Raw genomic sequence first — 18,866 nt, forward strand, 5'->3', positions numbered from 1 at the left:
TCTGTCCTATCACTGACGCATTAATCTGACATTAGTGCGTCACTGATAGCACGAATTGATCCATATGTCAATATTTAAATTTCACTTTGGGCACTGGCAGCTGGTAATATTATGTAATATTATGTACATCACAACAATCCATTAAACGAACAAAATAATAAGCGTTAATAGCAACTGATGGTGTTTATGCCGAGCTTTTTTGTCGAGCCTATCAAGAAACAGAATTTTGATGTATAATGTTTGTGACTTTGCATTTTTTTTAACGTTTGTATTATATTCCTTAATACACACAAGCTTGCGCAGTAAACAACTGCAAAAAGCAACCGTGTCTCAACAGAAAACATATTACCTCAAAAGTACTGTTATTACTGTTTGGGCCAGTAGTAGGGCCAGTCTATACAGTGACAATGCATTCAAACCAAACTGACTACATACAACATTTTCTCTAAAAGAGCATTTAATAAAGCCTTTAATTTTGATTCTTTGCAAGGTATGAAAATTACTCTACAGATTTTGCTGGACTGCATTTAAATGCACATCAGAAAAACTCTTGTGAACATACAAGAGATTCCAGAAAATAAAGTGTGAGGCATCATAAGAAACATAACAGCAAGAAAAAGGGAACATTTGTGATCAGGAGTTTACATCCACGCAGCATGAGCATGAATGTCATGGTAATTTGGGGCTTTTAATGATTTCTTTGTACTGTTCTTTTTCCTGGATGGAAAAAGACTCTAAAAATCAAGAATTGGGTGCACAAGTTTGACTTAATTTTATATTTTTTCTGATCCACACAGATTTAAATATATACCCCACTAATATTTCGTACAGGGATTCTCAGCAAGCTGCTAAGCTTAAGCTTAACAAGCTTCTGCCACAGTTCTGGCTGGATATTTCATCACTCTTCTTGGCAGAACTGGTAGAGTTCATTTACATTAGTTGGTTTCCTTGACTGGACCCGGCTTTTAAGCATAGTCAACAAATTTTCAATAGGGTTGAGATCAGGGCTGTGGGAAAGCCGCTCCAGAAGCTTAGTATAAGCCTGCGTTATCCATTCAAAAACCTGTTTTGATGTGTTTGGGATCACTGTGCTGTTGGAACCATCAACTGTTCAATGATCCACCTGCTGATTTGAGGTGAAGGTGAAAAATTTGGAGGTTGTTCTTCTCCTTCAATATTCCATCCACTTTGTGCAACGTACCAGTACGACTGGCAGCAGAACAGCCTCAGAGCATTATGCTAACACCACCATGCTTAAAAGCTGGTAAGTGTGGAAGCTTTACCTTTACTCCAAACACACCCGTTGTCACTGTAGTCAAATAGCTCTATCTCGGTCTTGTCTGATAATACATTTTCTTCTTCATAAGGCATTTGCCTTGTCCATGTGGGGATCTGCAGACTTCAGTCAAGCTTGAAGGTGTTGATTTTGGAGCAGGGGCTTCTGTCTTGGTCAGCATCCTCTATCTCCATGGCGATGTAAAACACCCTTCAGTGTGGATAGTGATGCTGGTTTTCTCAGCAGTTTCCAGTTTATGGCTTGGCAGGCAGGCTGAGCCTCAGAGGTTCCTGGATTGTTCCTGAAAATGCTGACCAACTTCCTCTCATCTTCTTCCAGATCTATGCAAAGTGGTGACATATCAGAATAACTCGTATTTGTATACAGTTGTTTGAACTGATGATCTTGGAACCTGCAGTTGCTTAGAAATGGCTCAGAAAAACCTTCCTAACTTGTGCAAATTGGCAATTCTCCATCTTTAGACTTTCTCAATATTCTGAGTATTGATCCTATCAAATAAATCCTTTATGCTGCCAGACAAACTACCAGTCGTAGTCAATCATGATCACTAATGAGAAATTAACAGGCCTTGGACTTGTCAAGTTTAAAGACATTGTTGATCATTTGTGGCTTAGGGACAATCCAGAATAAATTCAAACTTGTGTACCCAATTCTGTTTTTTGAAGTTTGTAAAGATGTAGGCTGTACAATCATTCCCTTTCATGGCCCTAAAGTATATATATGAAGTTCTGATCACAAATTTTAAAGGTGAGATAGTCAGAGTTGCAGACAGCCCACGTCTTTTAAACTCCACGCCCCATGTCAAGGCAAATTGTAAACTGTTCATTAAAGTATCCAGCACACCACCAGCTGCTGGAGAAAATGGCATCAGGGAAATGCTTTAGTACCATTTTTATCAATATAACAGTAGGGGGTACAACGCATATAATGGAACTAATATTTATTAAATGGATCTGTAGTGCTTACACTCTCTGGCCCTTAACAGCATCATCATAAAAGTTGTTCCCAGAATCTCCCTGTGACTGTGGGATTAATACACATGTGTAATCTCACTGGAATGTACTGATCCAAAGCGCCAGCTGTCCACTGAGAGCACAGACACCCACAAGCCCCTGCTAACACACACAAACCAATATGAATACTACACATTTGGCACATTCAAGTGATACATGAGCCAGATGTGATCGGAGGCGAGATGTAAATATTTAGTTGAAAAAAAGCACACAACATTGTCCCTTTTGACATCAGCTTTCTGTAATGTGTGTAATATTTGTAAAAACTGTAATCACAGCAACTCCCGAAGTTTCTGAGTCTATGGCCGCTTCTTGGTTTTAACCAGGCCTTTTTCCACCAGACAGCGGTAAAACTCCTGGATATATGTGTACACGCATTTCCAGTCGGGCTCGTTCATCCGGACTAAGTCATCGGCATCCAGCAGAGGGGGGCAGCCTGCCAACCTCCTGCAGAAAGTGCAAATGTCAGTGAAAAATGACTTGAGAGAAACAATGTAAGTGTAAAGTTACTTTGTTATTTATAATTCAAAGCTCGAGTTTTTGCAGATAGGACATATAAGGAAGGAGAGCTCACTCCGCAGTGTTGAAAGCCAGCTGGAAGTTTTCCTTGGGCTTGTTGGGGTTGAGGATGGAGTACTCGAAAGCGTCAGGGAAGAAGCGGTGCACCAGGGCGCAAAAGGCAATGCCGTCTTTCCAGCTGGAGGAGAAGTTCTGAATGTCCACCCCCTGTTTCATACCAGAGCGGGATAAGTTTAGAGGGAAAAGTGGCAGCAAGAGGGACATAAGAGTCAGGGCTATGTGTAGCTCCACGGGGCAATAATTCATAGACAGAGTGAGGTAGGGCATATTTACCTCATATGGCTCTGTTTTGGCCCTGCACCAGTCCAGAAGCATCTGTTTGACATTCTTAGCGTTGGGTGCCGCAGCAGGAGGAGCAGCAGCAGCAGAACTGGCCTTGCTGAGGAGAGGAAACAAAGACACAAAAGTATGGGTCACCTCATCTTTTCACATGGCAAATGCTTTGAGCATTTTCCCGCTCATTGAGCTGAAGCATAATGTCTATATCAAAGAAGCAGATGATTGTTCTTTAATCCCCTTTTTGCAAAAATGTTCATCTACACCGCCTCGCATGTGACTCACCTGCCTCCTGTCCTGTTAAAGGGAGTAGCTGCTGATGGAGATGGCTGGCTGCTTGGTTCTAAAATGATGAAGAGAATTAAAGTGTCAAAATTATTAAAACTGAAGTGCAGGATGATGCATTAACAGACATTAGGGGGTTCACAGTTACTGTTTATTGGCGGCTGCTGGTTCATGGATGCCCTTCCTATGCTAACGGTCCCGCCTGTCGTTCCCGCTTTGCTCAGACCTTGCTGTCTTAGGTTTTGCTGCCTTAACCCTCGCTCCTGCTCCCGTTTTTCTGATGATAGGCAATTTAAAGAAAGAAAAAGGAAAGCAAAGGACCAAATGAGTCATGATTATAGCACTTCCCCCTCACTATTTGACAGAGCTGTCAAAGTTTTCCTGAGATTTCACCTCTTTTTTTCTTCAGGAGATCCCTTAATGCAGAACGGATCATCCGTCTCTCTTCAAAATCTGAGGTGTTGTCGAGCTAAAAAGATAATTACAGGTACAGAAACAATATAAAGAAAAAATATTATAAACCACCTTGTAATCCGGTCTTTCAGAATATTTTTATATGACTGCAGGCATGTCTTGTAAATCTAGGCAAAACTGAGGTTACTTGGTCCTAAGTAATGTCATTACTTTGGCTTCCAGTAACACTGTGAGGAATCTTGGAGTCGTTTTTCTGACCAGGATATGTATTCAGCGCGCACATTAAACAAATATGTAGGACTGCTTTTTGTCATCTGTGCAATAATCCAGAGCGATGCTGAAAAACTAGCCCACACATTTGTTACCTCTCAGCTGGACTACTGTGATTCATTATTATCAGACTGTTTTGAAAGCTCCTTAAAAAGCCTTCAATTAATCCAAAGTGTTGCAGTTATTCTCTCAGGAGAGAGAGGGAGATCATATTTAATATTTTGCCCATATTAGCTTCTCATCATTGGCCCAGATTTAAACTAGAAATAAAAGAACTACTAAAAGAATTATTGAACTGAATTTAAAACCATTCTCCGCACATATAAGTGTTTTTGTGGTTCCCAAAAAAGATCATTGTTATGTCAACTGGTAACATGTGATTTAATTAAATTAAGTTAACAACTCAGATCAACCCAACAGATTTAAGTTACAGTTTAAGTTTAAGTTATACAATAAGTGAAACTTAGCATTGTCACTTAACAAAAAAACAAAAAAAAAAACAAAAAAAAAGAAATAAGTTAACGAAACAGGTTTTAATTTCAACTTGAATTGAAAGTTGATAGAAATCCCCCCAAAATTTACTAAACTAAAGCAGAAAACTGAGTGAGAATCATTTAAAACATTGCATTACATCAAATACAGTGTAGAGTTTCTAAAAGTAGAGTGGAAGGCAGAGACTTCAGCTATCAGGCCCCTCGCCTGTGGAACCAGCTCCCAGTTTGGATTCAGGAGACAGACACCTTTTCTAGTTTTAAGATGAGGATCACAACAAGCTTATAATGGCAAGCTGGATCAGGTGATCCTTAATTATGTCATAGTTATGCTGCTATAGCCTCAGGATGTTGACTTCCCATGATGAGCACTGAGCGTTTCTTTTCCGCTCACCCGTTTTCATTCTCCTTCTGTTTATTCGCCGCTGCTTTATGTCATTAAAATTGACCTTCTCGTTCCCATAGTTTGTGTTTTGTCCTGTCTCCCTTTCCTTTCCTTTCCTTTCAACACCCAGCTGGTCATGTCTCTTTGATACTGTAAGACATTTATCTTATAATATAAAGCATCTCGAGGTGACTGTTGTTGTGATTTGGTGCTGTATCAATAAAACTGAATTTAAATGTCAGAAATTACACAGTTTAGAACACACAGGATGGCAAAATGGAAACGAAACAACAATTATCTCACTGCTTTTTCTTTGCATAGATGTGATATGGATAATTTGATTGGCTGAAGCCACCTATAACTCACTCACCATCTTGTTGAGAACATCTTCATCCTCAATAGCAGCCAGTTCTTCGCTGGTTAGCGATGATTTGCCATCAGTTTTTGACTCCATGTCTGACAGGTGAACCTGGCTGTATGATAACAGAGCTGTCCTAACACATACTGACATAATTCTTGACTTTCTGGGTTTTTTAGTTGTTGTTTTTTTAGCAACAACTTCGCCTTAATAATCCAAAGTTAATCACTGACACAGGATTAAAAATACTTGAATTATTTCTGACCAACCAGGCCAGATAGTTCTCACTGTTTACAGTAAAATTAAAGCACAGGTTTTACAGATAGATCTGAAGAATTCGTCTGCATGCAGTCAGTAATTTTAATACAAACTACTCTGTGAGCCTTTGCCGACACAGAAGGACGTCTCAGTTTATCGCAGCAGATGCCTGACTACGGCACAGAGGTGGGAAAAACACGTACAAATATAGTAATGTAGCAAGCATTACTAAAAGAATCTGATAACAGCGTGCAACTATGTGCTGAGACACTGGAAAAATCTAGTACTCATTGACACAACATGGGAAGCACAAAGAAACAAGACTGTGAAAATTAGACTCAGATTAGGGGTTGGCAGCTGCTGAGGTTTGGTGTGACTCACCTGTTTCAGGGTGCGTTTTGTGGTGATCTTTAGGAGTCAGCACGCCTTGCTCCTCTCCCTGCTCCTCCTTTAAAGTTCTCTGGGGAGCTGTGGGAGCTCAGCCCTGCATCACACCTCACACTGCAGCGCTTCGTAAGGATGCATGTTTGGAGAGAGAGTGCAGATTGCTTACACGAACCACCCAAAAAGGGATGAAAGAGGAGGAGGAGGAGAAGAAGAAAGAAACACATCAGGTCCTGGTTCATCCATCTCTGTCACCTTCAGAAGAGTCCCTCCTCCTCTTGTTAGTGGATTCTGGATGATGCCATGTGAAAATTTATGGCGCATAACCTCATATAAACTTTGACCGTGGCTCTACTGGAGTGCTCCAGACGAATCATCGGGGTAGAAAATAAGGAGTTAACAGTGGCAAAAAAAAGTGAGGAGCATTGCCTTATTGAGGCAAAAGTATGACCACTGGACTTTGTTTACAGAAGTCAGAATGTCTTTAAAGGAGGACGGAGTGCAGACACACAGAGACGGATACAAACAAGCGTCTGGGAGAAAACAGCTTAAAAAAATATGCTCAACTTCAGCTGTGACTCTGTTAAGTGTTTGAAAAGTTTTAGAGCCTAAGATATGGTGCCATTAAATCACAAAGCACACAAAGTGCTCCATCCAGTGGTGAGCATGCATAACTGCTTCAAAATGTCCTCGAAGTGAGAAAGCACCAACATGAGGTGGCTCAGGCCTTATTTCCCCAGCAGAGATTTTTCAAGCTGCAGGAAAAGCTGGGAATTGCTAAAGTTATACAAACTGATTCAAAGTTTTCAAATCTTATAATCAGTGGATCTTGAATCAGAAATGAAAATTAGTTCCAACTCTATTCTATCTAAAGAGCTTGGAAAGAAAAGCGTCTGGACTTCTTTGAGTTGCTTGAAGACGTTTCACCTCTCATCCGAGAAGCTTCTTCAGTTCTAAGGGTCAAATGGTGGAGAGTCCCAGATTTAAACCCAGTGGGAGTTTCCCCCCAAAGAGGGACAAAGGACCCCCTGATGATCCTCTACCTAATCACATGAGCCATGAGCCAAGGAGGTACTGGTCCGTGTGTGTGGGCTTCCGGTAAACTGAGGTTGAAGTTTACCGTTTACCATTTGTCTTCTCTTTCTCCAGCTCCTTGGAAGACAGGACCAACTTCACACCCGATCAGATTTGCACACTGTTAGACCTCTGCCTCACCACTACATATTTCAAATACAACGAGGGTTTCTACAGACAAAAACATGGCTGTCACCTATTGTAGCCAACCTTTACATGGAGGAAGTGGAAAGAAAGGCTCTTGGCTCTTTTAAAGGGAGAGTACCCAGCCACTGGTACAGATATGTGGACGACACCTGGGTCAAAATCAAGACACAAGAAGTGGAATCCTTCACTGCTCACATTAACGCTGTGGATAAAAACATCAAGTTCACCAGGGAAGACACAAAGGACAATTGTTTGCCTTTCCTGGACTGCGCTGTGCACATTGAAGAGAATGGCAACCTCAACATCGAAGTTTACCGGAAGCCCACACACACAAGGTCACTCTTTCGAGGATGCCAACGTTCACATTTTGGACAGAGAGGACAGATGGTTTGAAAGAGGAGTGAAAGAAGCCATTTACGTCCACTGTGAGCGACCATCTTTGAACAGAGGCGGTGGTTTACGACACCAACTGTCTGCCATCTATAACCCAGTTTTGCGATCCCTTCCCAGACGCCTTAACGCCCACTCACATCCTGGGCCATCTGACCTCAGGAAATCACATGATAGGGTGGGACCAGGTTTCACAATGAGCTCACCCGAAACCCTGGCTGACTGGGACCCACACCCGCTTACACACCTTGGCTCATGTGATTAGGTAGAGGATCATCAGGGGGTCCTTTGTCCCTCTTTGGGGGGTTACTCCCACTGGGCTTAAATCTGGGACTCTCCACCATTGACCCTTAGAACTGAAGAAGCTTCTCGGATGAGAGGTGAAACGTCTTCAAGCAACTGAAAGAAGTCCAGACGCTTTTCTTTCCAAGCTCCTTAGACTACGATGACCTGGATGACTGAGAACCTTCACAGACTCTATTCTATGAACTGCACATATGTGAAAGTTTCTGAGGACCTCAATGATACTCACCCCCCACTTTGTTAGGTGCACCTCTTTAGCTGCTTATCAATGCAAATATCTAATCAGCCAATCACGTGATAGCAGTCCAGTGTCTTTAGACATGATGAAGACGACCTGCTGAAGTTCAAACCGAGCTTCAGAATCAGGAAGAAAGGCGATAAAAGTTGATATAAGAACATTGTTGGTGGCAGACAGACTAGTCTGAGTATTTCAGAAACTGCTGATCTGCTGGGATTTTCCCATAAATCCATCTCTAGGGTTTACAGAGAACAGTCCAAAAAAAGTAGAAAATATCCAGCGAGTGGCTGTTCTTGGGCAAAAATGCCTTGTGGGTGCCAGAGGAGGAGGGAGAATGGGCAGACTGTTTGAGCTGATAAGAAGGCAACTGTAACAAAAATAACCACTTGTTACAGCCAAGGTATGCAGCAAGGCACCTGTGACTACACATGACATATCAGATCTTTTATCAGATGGGCTACAACAGCAGAAGACCAAACAGGCTGCTACTACTGTGAGCTAAGAACAGGATACTGATGCCACGGCCTCGTCAAACATGGACAACAGCAAATATGGAAAGCGTTGCCTGGTCTGATGAGTCGTGGTTTTGTGTAAACAACATGAAAGCATAGATCTATCCTGACTTGTTTTAATGGTTCAGGCTGCTGCTGCTACCGGTATAACATTTTCTTGGCACATTTTGAGCCACTTCGCACCAACAACACAGCCTACCTGTGTATGGCTGATCACGGCCATCCCCTCATTCACATCATGGATGTTTAGATGACAAACCTGCAGTAACTCTGTTGACTGTCATATCGATAGGAACTAAAATCTCAGAGGAATGTTTGCACCTTGTTGAATCTATATCATGAAGAATTAATGCAGTTCTGAAAGGAAAAGGGAGTCTAACACAGTACTAGCAAGGTGTGGCTAATAAAGTATCCAATAAATGTATTTACAATAGTTAAAAATGCTAATGTCTTCTAAGATGTGTGTTAAGAATTCAGTTTAACCTTCCTGCCTTCTTGGGACCTTTTTGTGCCACTGCTATGTGTTAAATGGCTGCCATTTCCACTGTGTTCAGTGGAATATAACCAAACTTGCCACAGGATAGTTTTTACTTGTCAATGTTAATATTCCAGTGTGAATTCCTTAAATCAGCCTAAAATGGCTGAGCAGCAGAAATCCCCACACCCATCACCCTGGGGACCATTTTCTGCCCATTGACTTCCATTATAAACGCTATTTTTCATCCCCAAATTATCATTATATGATTTTATTTTTTCTTCTTTTCTTGGATGTCAATGAAGACTCAGGGCCTTGAAGTTTTAATTTTTAAATTGCAAAAAAAATGCAAAAAAATAATGGCAGGTCAAAATGTATGTTGGTGCCAATCTTTGGTCCATCTAAAGGCCTACTTATAATGACAATCACATATTACTTCAACTGGTTTTTTGTGGAAATATTTAGTTTCGTTTTTTGTTTTTTGGGGCTTATAACACAGGGCGCTCATGTAATAACACTGGGATTTGAAGGGTTAAAACAACGACAATATAATTAAAACTTTACATGAATATTTCAGGGAGAAGTAGTTTTACAAGGTTGGCTAATTTAAAGTGGAATAAAATATGGATATATGGTCTTTTTATGGCGTTTTTGGGCGTGGCTGAGAATGGTCCCTAGGGTAATGGGTGTGAGTTTTTTAAAGGATGGCAGGAGGGTTAAACTCAGTGACCCAACCTAAGCATATAATTACATCAATTACAAAGGATGTGGTTGGTCTCTCTAACCCCATAACAGGAAGGTGGTGTTGAATTCATTTCAGATATGAATGCAGTTTCAAGAACAAGGCAATTCAGAAATGAGGTGTTTGGTTTTGTTATTTTATTATACCAGTCCATTTTTTTTCTTTTCATACATTTGCAGGTCACGTGTACATGGATGAGCCGTGTCTTTGCCCGTAAACAAGAAAAACACCTACAGCATTCATCAAAACTGCATTCTCATCTACAGTATGTCCAATTAAGGCATGAGGCAGACATTTCATTCCTGAACCAGTATAGTTTCAACCAGTCATATGACTATAAAATACATAACAAAATAAAATAACTATTTACATCCAACTAACTTTGCAAACAATCAAACACAGTATGCACACAGGAACTGTAGGCTTTTTTTTAAGCGGCGTCTTCGTACCGTGTCAATGCAACAATTGCTTTGTTTTTTTTATCTTCTCCAGACTCATAATCTTCTCAAACATGACAAGAACAAGTAGCCAAACCTGCCAAACAGAGCTGAGACTGTGAAATTAGATCATAAACCTGCAAACCAACTACAGCTTACCGATTATTAAATTGTCAAAATGTATATATGAACTATTTTATCTGTGAGCGATCTCCCTCGCTGTGGTTTCTTTATGACTATTGAAAAGCTGCTTGATCTCAGTCCTATGAACGCAAGGGGGCATAAGTCCTGTTTAAGAGTTGAGGTATTCAGTACAGTAGCCTAAAACCAGTGAAATGATCTGTTGAACATCACTTTTAAATGTGAGTGGTGTTATTAAGAAATATAAAACCAGTAAAACCATACACACTGCAAAAGAAATTAAATGCAACCATTTTCAACTAATCATGGAATTATAAAAGCATCTTACACGTTTTGAGTAATTTTCATGAATGACATCCTTGAAATGTTATTCAGCTGAATCAACATGCGGCGTTGTTTGCTGTTATTCTTACGGTGAAACATGCTGAAAAAACTGGTGTGTCATACTGAGCCTTTTTCCACGCAGGGCTTTGTTGTTTTCATCTTTTGAGAGCTCACACTGTACGTGAGCATTGGTCGTATCTGGTCACTGACAGAACAGGTTTCACAAGACAAAAAAAAAAAAGAAAAAAACCAGAAAAAAAAGCTTTAAAGTAAACATTTGGCATACCGTGCATGTAGGAAGGTGTGCAACAAGCATCCGAGGACATTTTGGATGCTTTCTGGAGCAAAAGCATGCAAGCGTCTGCTTTAACACACTCAGACTTTACATGTACACAGCTGCAAGACACTTGAGGACCAAATTCCACAGCATTAAACCCCCTCTGATTATTGCTAAGGCCCTAAAAAATAAATATTTTCTTTCATATAAATATCAGAGGGGGGCTAAAATATGTCATAATAAGATGCTTTTTAAATACTGAGAGTGAAAACGGAACACTTTTTAAAAGAAGTCAGTTTCTCTAAGACGTGCTGGCTTAACAAAGGTTAGGATTTAAGAAGCGACCTTAAAGTACATCTCAAGTCTTTTTTTTTTTTTTTCCTCCTCAGGTCTTCCAGAGGGAAAAGCCAGCTAAGGCTGAGTGACACTCCTTAGAGACCTTGTGAACCTAATTATCAGTGCGCCGTTGTAAAAGTTGGAAATAATTGGACTAGCTCTACAGAGACCGTCTTTCCAGGTTGGAGCGAGAACAAAATTTAGGCCTGAAGTGGAAAGCCACACTGACATTCCTATAGTAGGACGAAACACAGCCTCTTATTAAAAATGTGCTTCAGGAGAGGAAATGTTATGTGGCATTGCACAGAAGTGTCAGCTCTATCCATACTCGTAACTTACCAACACTCACAACAGCAGTGCCTTTGCCTTTATTTAACAAGCTACCCACATTACATGTCTACATAAAAAAGCTGCCAAAAACACCCAGTCCCTTACCACAATAGGGCCGGGAGAGTGTCAGGTAACAGTACCATAAATATAGCTTTTTATTACAAATTGTGCCCGCTCAGATCTGAGGCCCCCCCCCCCCCAATCTATGAGGCTTTACTGTAGCGGATAATATCCACAACAGACACCCAAAACGTTGATTAAAGCCCTCTGGATACGAGAACATTTTCACAGTGGAGTAGTAAGAGTGACAGTGTGAATACCTGATGAGGTATCAATGAGTTCAGTGTGCTCATGCATGCATATACCGCTATAGGCTATATGTGACACGGATAAGGGCAAAAAAGTTACCTTCATTGTAAACCAAAGAAATATAAATAAATAATAATAATAATAGTACTACTAATGCAAAAAGTTCACTCCAGTTCTGTGTGAATTGGAGATAAATAAAGTGGCACAGTGAGGAAGTCAAAAAAATTTTTAAAAAACATCTGTCACTGTTGGCGACACTATAGCTGTACAAAGTCACACACTAGGGTACGACTCCTCTTTTCTTTTCAGTCCATTTTGTCTTCCTGTTTTCTGTCTGCGCCCTGATGATGGGGATGATATGTTTTATCAGACGCACTAGCTTTAACCGAGTCTTCTCCACGTGCACTGTGAAAATCCACTCGTACGGAGCCTTTTGCTTTGGCCCTGCGTGCATCCAGGTAGCTAACGATAAATTCTGAGTTCTGATAGATGAGCATGCCAGACAACGTGAGCACTGCGCCGGCACAGCTCAGGGCCGACAGTTCGCTGCCGAAGAGCAGTTGAGACAACAGCAGGTTTCCCACCACGCTAAGGTTGCCGAGGATGTGCAGAGTGACCGCCGAGGTGAGCGTGATGACGCAGCAGCTGGCCAAGTTGTACATGACCGAGCCCAGGCAGCTGAGCAAGATGAAGACCCACAGGTGGCGGTCGTAATGAAGCGGCGACTCAAGCATAGCCCAGTTTTCCAAGGCGAGAGCAGCTATGGCCAAGATGCAAAAACTGGGAATGGACATCAGGTACAGCAGGAACACGGAGTTGATCTTTTCCTCCTGAAGTAAAATACCTATAAAAACAGACAAATGTACACAGCAGTTACAAACAGAACACACTACTTATTCCCATACAGAAAACAGAAAACTAAGCACTGCCCAGCTGTGTCAAAGTAAAGATACTGAGGCACAGCTAGCGGTGTCACAAGCTAAAAAACATGACAGCAGTTCTTTTAATTTAATAGTCCCACACATGCTGTAAGTGCTGGAGATGCTGCACAATAACACCAACGTGGAGCTGCAGGTGCATCAACGGTCTGATGAGACTGGGGACGACAAACCCCCACCCCAGCACATAAAGAGTTTCGTATACAGAAAAGACATGTATACAAATGAAAGTACGCAGAGGCTTTGCAATAGAAAAAGGAAACACTTCAAGCTTATCTAGTCACATCAATGTCCTGATCTGTACTCATTTAGGGAGAATTAGTTTATCTGGTTTACTTTATATTTACATCTGTAATCTCTCTGTGACAGCTACATCTGTTGTAACAGCAATGACACGCACATGCACACGCACACACACTTCAAATGGCTATTACCCTTCAGTCTGTCAAAATGTAATAATGTGTGTTTTAGGCAAGCTGGAAAAGGAAGTCAACACTGAAGTGAAGTTCCTTTAACGACCACTTAAAGCAGTACATTCCAATAGACTCTCATGCCAAAAGTTGCTGAAAATTACAACACTAAACCACATGTTTACAGCCTGATATAACCAGATACATTTCATAGTTTTTATTTTCATAACATCGCAGACAGGTGATGATTATCTGCTGTGCCTCACTGAGCCGGAGCTTTTACACCATGCTTGTGCTGTTCCTACTTTTTGGAACATGTTTAAAAGTCTACTAATGTTTTGGTTTGCTATGAGGTGCAGAGCATCCCAGAAGCTTGTGCATCAGCTGTGGTAATTAATTAGTGCTTTATTAGTCTAATTAGCAAATATCTCTATCAGTGTGTTGCAGCAGAATGCTGTATGGACATAGCATGCTAACAGAGCCTGCTAGCACTAACTGACAGGTTAATGCTCCACTCTCTCGTCCATATTTGGTCAGGTCTGGCTCACGTGACAGGGGCCAAATGCTAACCTAGAGCCTTTAAAATGAGTCCAGTGCGGTAGTTATGTCCAGCCTTTATATACAGTCTATGTAGTTACCATGATGTGTGAGAGCAGCTGCAACAGGCAAAAAAAAAAAAAAAAAAAAAAATCTGTATTACTGTAACATTCCCCATTACAAAAGATACTTTTGCTACCAATCGATTCAGACATATTTCCTAGCAAAAACACAGGGAGTACTTTCATAACAGCAGGTCCGTGTGATTTTATGTGCGTGTGTGTCCATCAAAAGGAGAGCGAAAAGCACGTCAGAGGTCATTATGCAAATCTCCTTTTTGGGAAATTTGTGTAATATGCCATGATGTCATGGAAAATCAAACACATTACTGTTAAACAACAAAACTCTAAATGCTGAATGTTTTTTAAAAAAAAAATGCCCTAACAAAGTGTGTCAGAGTACAAAAATAAACTGCTGCAACAACACGCGTAAGAGGCTTAAAATAGCTTCTTGAAACATGAGACAACATCTGAGGGCATAAAACTTTAGCCATGATTAAAAATAAAATGTTCAGGACATCGTTTACATATTACATCCCAAAAGCAAAAGCAGGACCTACATTTTCCTTCCAACATTTAAACAAAGCAACAAGCAAAAAACATCTGCAATTTGTTAAGAAGGGATTTAAAGTGATGACCCCTGAGGTTATGAGCGTGCCTGTACCTCTGCTCCACCAGGAACAGTGTGCAGCATTACATTCCTCTGAGCAACCTGCATGTCTGCTTCTGCAACAGACTAAAGACAGGGCCTCTCTTTATACGTGTGTTTAGAGACTCTTTTTGTCCCTCTCTGACAACCACATTCTTATGAAGACTGATGACGCTGCGGAAGCTAAGCTACCGATCTGTGGCGCAATCGGTTTGCAGCTTTAAAGCAATTTATGTAATGAAAGCTCCAGTGAGAGCTCAGAACATTAGGTGAATGAGTACACCGGACAAATGCAGCGAGGGCAAAAGTTAGTCCACATGACATCAATCTAAGAAAGGAATCTCTCGCATGTTTTTTTTCCAACTGAAAGCCATTCATTTTTACCTCATTTAGATAATCCAATCACGAACTTTAAAGGTCTCTTAAGAATCATTTAAGATTTAACAAAGTCAAGCAACAATCTGGCCTTTATTATTATTTTGGGGGCATTTTAGGTCGTTATAGCTAGATAGGAAAGTTAGAGAGTGAGGGACACACAGGACTGCAGAGAAGAACCTGACTGATTTGCAATTCAAAAACTTCTCAGTTTGTGGTGGATTTTCTGAAATGTTGAGTGTACAAAAAGCTTATTCAGTAAATCGAAACCTGAGCAGCAAATGTAAAGAAGATAAAATCATCTTCATAATGAAATTAAAGTTTATATTAGAAACCAAAATAAACATACAACAGATCAGCCAGCCACTGGGGCATACCACAAAAACATATGTGTTTATTTATCACGTTCCCCTAGCAACTGAAAAACCAGCCAATGTGCCATTCCGCCTTAATGCTAGGGTGCGTTTATGAACGGAGAAGTGAATCACCAAATTTCTAAGAAGTTCCAGGACCGCAGACGGCTGCAGTGTCTAAAATGCTCCCTGATGTCAATTGGGTTATTGTTTTCTTTAGCAACGGGACAAAACAACATGTCAGCTTCCCAGCATGGCAAAACGGGACAGTGATGCAGAGAAAGTGGTACTCACTCTGCTGGATGGACTTGACTCCTCTCAGCATGGTTGCTGCGAACACAAAGAAGCAGCCAGTCTGATCGAACTGGACCTCTCCCATAATGCTGAAAGAGGCTCCCAGGCAGATGGGCATCATGGCTGTGTATTTGATGATGTGATGCTGCTTGCCTAGGATCAGTGTGGAGATGGCCAGGGTAAAAAGCGGGGTGGTAGTGTATATCATTTGTGCAAATGACAGCTGGACATAGTTCAGACCCATGTTTCCAAAGGCGATGCTGGCACAAAACGTCAGGCTCAACAGGAACACCTTACATTTTGCGCTGGGGGTCAGGTCCTGCTCTCCGACCCCTCTGTGGCGGATCACCTGCAGCTTGATCAGGCCGTAATCCACCACTATGGCTGTCAGCATGTGCAGAGCTGACAGCAGCAGAGGGTACCTGAAGTTGTAAACGGCAAATATCCATTTGTTGAGACTGGAGATGGTGGTGCCGGTCACCAGCCAAACAATGACAGCTGACAGCAGATGGAGCATCTCTGCGGGTGGCCGCCTCCTCCTCCTCCCTGTCTCTTGCAGGGTCGCCTCGCATTTTGAGAAGCCATCGGCGCTGATCATGTTCTTATCATTGTCCTCTCTGCAAGGAAAACACATGTTCAGCTCGCACCTCTCATCTCAATCACAAATGGATGATAAAACCGGCTGAAAGCTGCGAAAATAACCGAGAGGCAGCTCTTTTTACCCACTCTGCGGTGTCAATGTTTCCCAGTAAAAAACAGAAGTGCGTTTTTCAGCACCGCCTATAGACACGTGTTTCTGTTTTACATGACGGCCTGATTGTGTAACACACCCCTGCGTTGGCAATATGACATTATCCAACAGTAAGACAGCCGGAGGAGAGGAGCTCGGGGCGGGCTGGAAAACCGTCCGCGCCTTCCAACACACGACGGGGAATGACTGGATTGGTTATTATTATCCCGACGTGTAGCAAAAGGACCGCAAGTGACGAGCCAGTGAGCTGTAAACACGATGAGGCATGCCGTGTGCCTGTCATTTAAAGCCAATAAGTATTAATCTACACATGAAATCAGGGGAATTATGTTTTTCCCGTTTATGCAGGCTACAAATAGCATCTTTTCCCCAGCTCTGGAGAAGCAGAGCGAGAACCTGACATCAGAAGCGACATATAACGCTAAGTGCAGCGCACTCTGACAACATTTCATTCATGGCCCTGAGCGCTTTAAATTTAACAGTTTTAGCCAAAACAGAGGGGTCGACAGCCTCACACAGTTTAACAGTAATGTGTCTGAAGTTATCTGACCTCTACTGTGGACTGGCACTTGACACCAGACGGCTAAATGCCATTATGCTCATGCTAACGCTAGCTAGTGACTCAGTGTTAGCTAACAGCAGGTTGTTAGCTACAAGAATATTAAGGAAAAAAGGAAACACCCGTTTATCCTACAGGCTTTGCGACGAGTTAGAAATTAATTAGATACACCTCAGAGATACTTGATTAGAATAGGAGCTTCGCCGCTTTTACCTTGTTCTGACAGCATCCCCAAATCTCCGTCACTCGGTCACCAAACTGTCAGGTTTGTGTCATTGGACGGTTCACTTAAAGGGCAATGCTACTGTTTTTAACTGTGTTTGTGTAGTATGTCATAGACCGGGAGTGTCACGCTCATTTTTAGTTCACGAGCTCCGTCTAGCCCAGCCAGCTTAATCCTAAATGGGTCAGATTGGTTAAGAACTGAGTAATTGAATAAAAATAGTACAGCCTAGGATTAAAAAAAAAACCTGTGCACGACAGTAGTGCAATAATAAGTAATATGTACTTTAACTATACCAATCTTAAAAACCGGCTGAAGGTGTATAACAAAAATAATTGTGTAATCTTATGCCTGACAGGAGTGCTCACCAGTCACAGAAAGAAGAGTTGTTGTACAGTTTTATAGAGAACAGTAGGAATGATTCTCACACCTCTCTCACTCTCTGATACCTTGATAGATGGGTATCAGTTCTTTTTGAGTTATTACTCTCGCTATATATGCATATATATAAAGTACAAAGGATAAAATTGAATAGAGTTCCTGTTTGAAAAGCAAATGTGTTTGGCACAGCAGTGCATTCAGACAATGATTGTGCTTGCTGAAGGTGCCGGACAGGATAAGTTAATTAATAAATAACTACAAATTCTGACCTTACGCCTCAAAAATCTGATGCCACCATCTCAATGTTGCAGCAGAAATCAATACCTAACGAAATTTTTTCAGAGCTCTACTGTAAAGTTTGGTGATCCTGTATAAACTGTAGCTTTATTTTCCTGGCTAACAGGAGTGCCACCTTGTGTGCTCTTTTTGCTTCTGTAGCCCATCTGCTCTAACATGTTGTACATTCAGAAATGCCCTTGGGTGCAGCAAGTGGTCATTTGACTTACTGCAGCCTTCCTTTCCCTTTGAAACAGCCTAGCCATTCCCCTCTGACCTCTGGAATTTAAAAGGCATTTTCACCCAGAGAACTGCTGCTAACTTTATATTTATCAGACCATTTTCTGTAAACCCCAGAGATGGCTGTGTGGGAAAGTCCCAGTAGATCAGCAGTTTCTCAAACACTCAGATCAGCTCAGACCAACAACCAGCCACATTCAGAGTCACTTAAAATGTCTTTCTTCCCCATTCTGATTCTTCACCGTGTCATCTTGACCATACATGCATTGAACTGCTGCCAGGGGCTTTAAACTTTAATGCACATGCAATTGCATGATAGTAAATACAGTGAGCATGGAAAAATGTTGAACACTGTTGCATCTGTCAATCACAGGCTGCCCATCATCTGGTTTGTAAAGGATTGCTGATGAAATGAGAAAAATAACTGAAATCAAAATACAAATTTATGTTATCTGCCAAATTTGTAAGAGAGCATCTTTCACTGGGGCTTATGGGTTCAGTTTTATTCTAAAAATCTTGGATCTTGGGTAAGTCTTCAGGATGTACTTGGAAGCATGTTTTTACACCTGTGCATTACTTCAGGTGCTGCTGAATGAGTTAAGGGTTAGTTTGCATGTGAACTGGTAAAATATGCAAATGTCTTTTCCATGACTCATCGTCACCATAGCATTGGTACAACAAAACAATCACACTTGCATGTTTAATATTTTTTTTCTAAAGAAGGTGGAGTTTAGAAATAATGCTTTCAGTTTGTAGGGTAAACCTCGTAAATCCAT

The 18,866-nt window shown here is 41.3% G+C and overlaps 2 protein-coding genes across 5 annotated transcripts; both read right to left on the reverse strand.

Moving 5' to 3' along the window:
* Positions 1-478: 478 nt before the first annotated feature.
* smtna (smoothelin a) lies at positions 479-6,325 on the reverse strand. 2 transcript variants are annotated; one of them, XM_086302532.1, is made up of 8 exons: positions 6,008-6,325; positions 5,381-5,483; positions 3,844-3,919; positions 3,599-3,727; positions 3,451-3,508; positions 3,163-3,268; positions 2,885-3,036; positions 479-2,757 (listed from the first exon to the last, which is right to left on the reverse strand). In XM_086302532.1, exons 2-8 carry the CDS (start codon positions 5,462-5,464, stop codon positions 2,610-2,612), a joined length of 753 nt encoding a protein of 250 aa, XP_086158658.1. In that variant the 5' UTR covers positions 5,465-5,483; positions 6,008-6,325; the 3' UTR covers positions 479-2,609. The 2 variants fall into 2 exon arrangements, with proteins under 2 accessions (XP_086158658.1, XP_086158656.1); XM_086302530.1 differs by lacking the exon at positions 6,008-6,325 and having other exon boundaries at positions 5,381-5,722.
* A 3,693-nt stretch (positions 6,326-10,018) lies between these two features.
* On the reverse strand, positions 10,019-17,287 carry slc35e4 (solute carrier family 35 member E4). Of its 3 annotated transcripts, none has more exons than XM_086300604.1 (3): positions 17,184-17,287; positions 15,661-16,277; positions 10,019-12,889 (listed from the first exon to the last, which is right to left on the reverse strand). In XM_086300604.1, exons 2-3 carry the CDS (start codon positions 16,256-16,258, stop codon positions 12,351-12,353), a joined length of 1,137 nt encoding a protein of 378 aa, XP_086156730.1. In that variant the 5' UTR covers positions 16,259-16,277; positions 17,184-17,287; the 3' UTR covers positions 10,019-12,350. The 3 variants fall into 3 exon arrangements, with proteins under 3 accessions (XP_086156730.1, XP_086156731.1, XP_086156729.1); XM_086300605.1 differs by lacking the exon at positions 17,184-17,287 and adding an exon at positions 16,383-16,600; XM_086300603.1 differs by lacking the exon at positions 17,184-17,287 and having other exon boundaries at positions 15,661-16,294.
* Positions 17,288-18,866: the final 1,579 nt, after the last annotated feature.

Source organism: Aulonocara sp. 'chitande type north' Nkhata Bay, linkage group LG7, assembly GCF_057382095.1.
Source record: "Aulonocara sp. 'chitande type north' Nkhata Bay isolate Kocher_YH1m ecotype deep benthic linkage group LG7, A_spYH_male_GT1.1, whole genome shotgun sequence".
Taxonomy (NCBI): domain Eukaryota; kingdom Metazoa; phylum Chordata; class Actinopteri; order Cichliformes; family Cichlidae; genus Aulonocara; species Aulonocara sp. 'chitande type north' Nkhata Bay.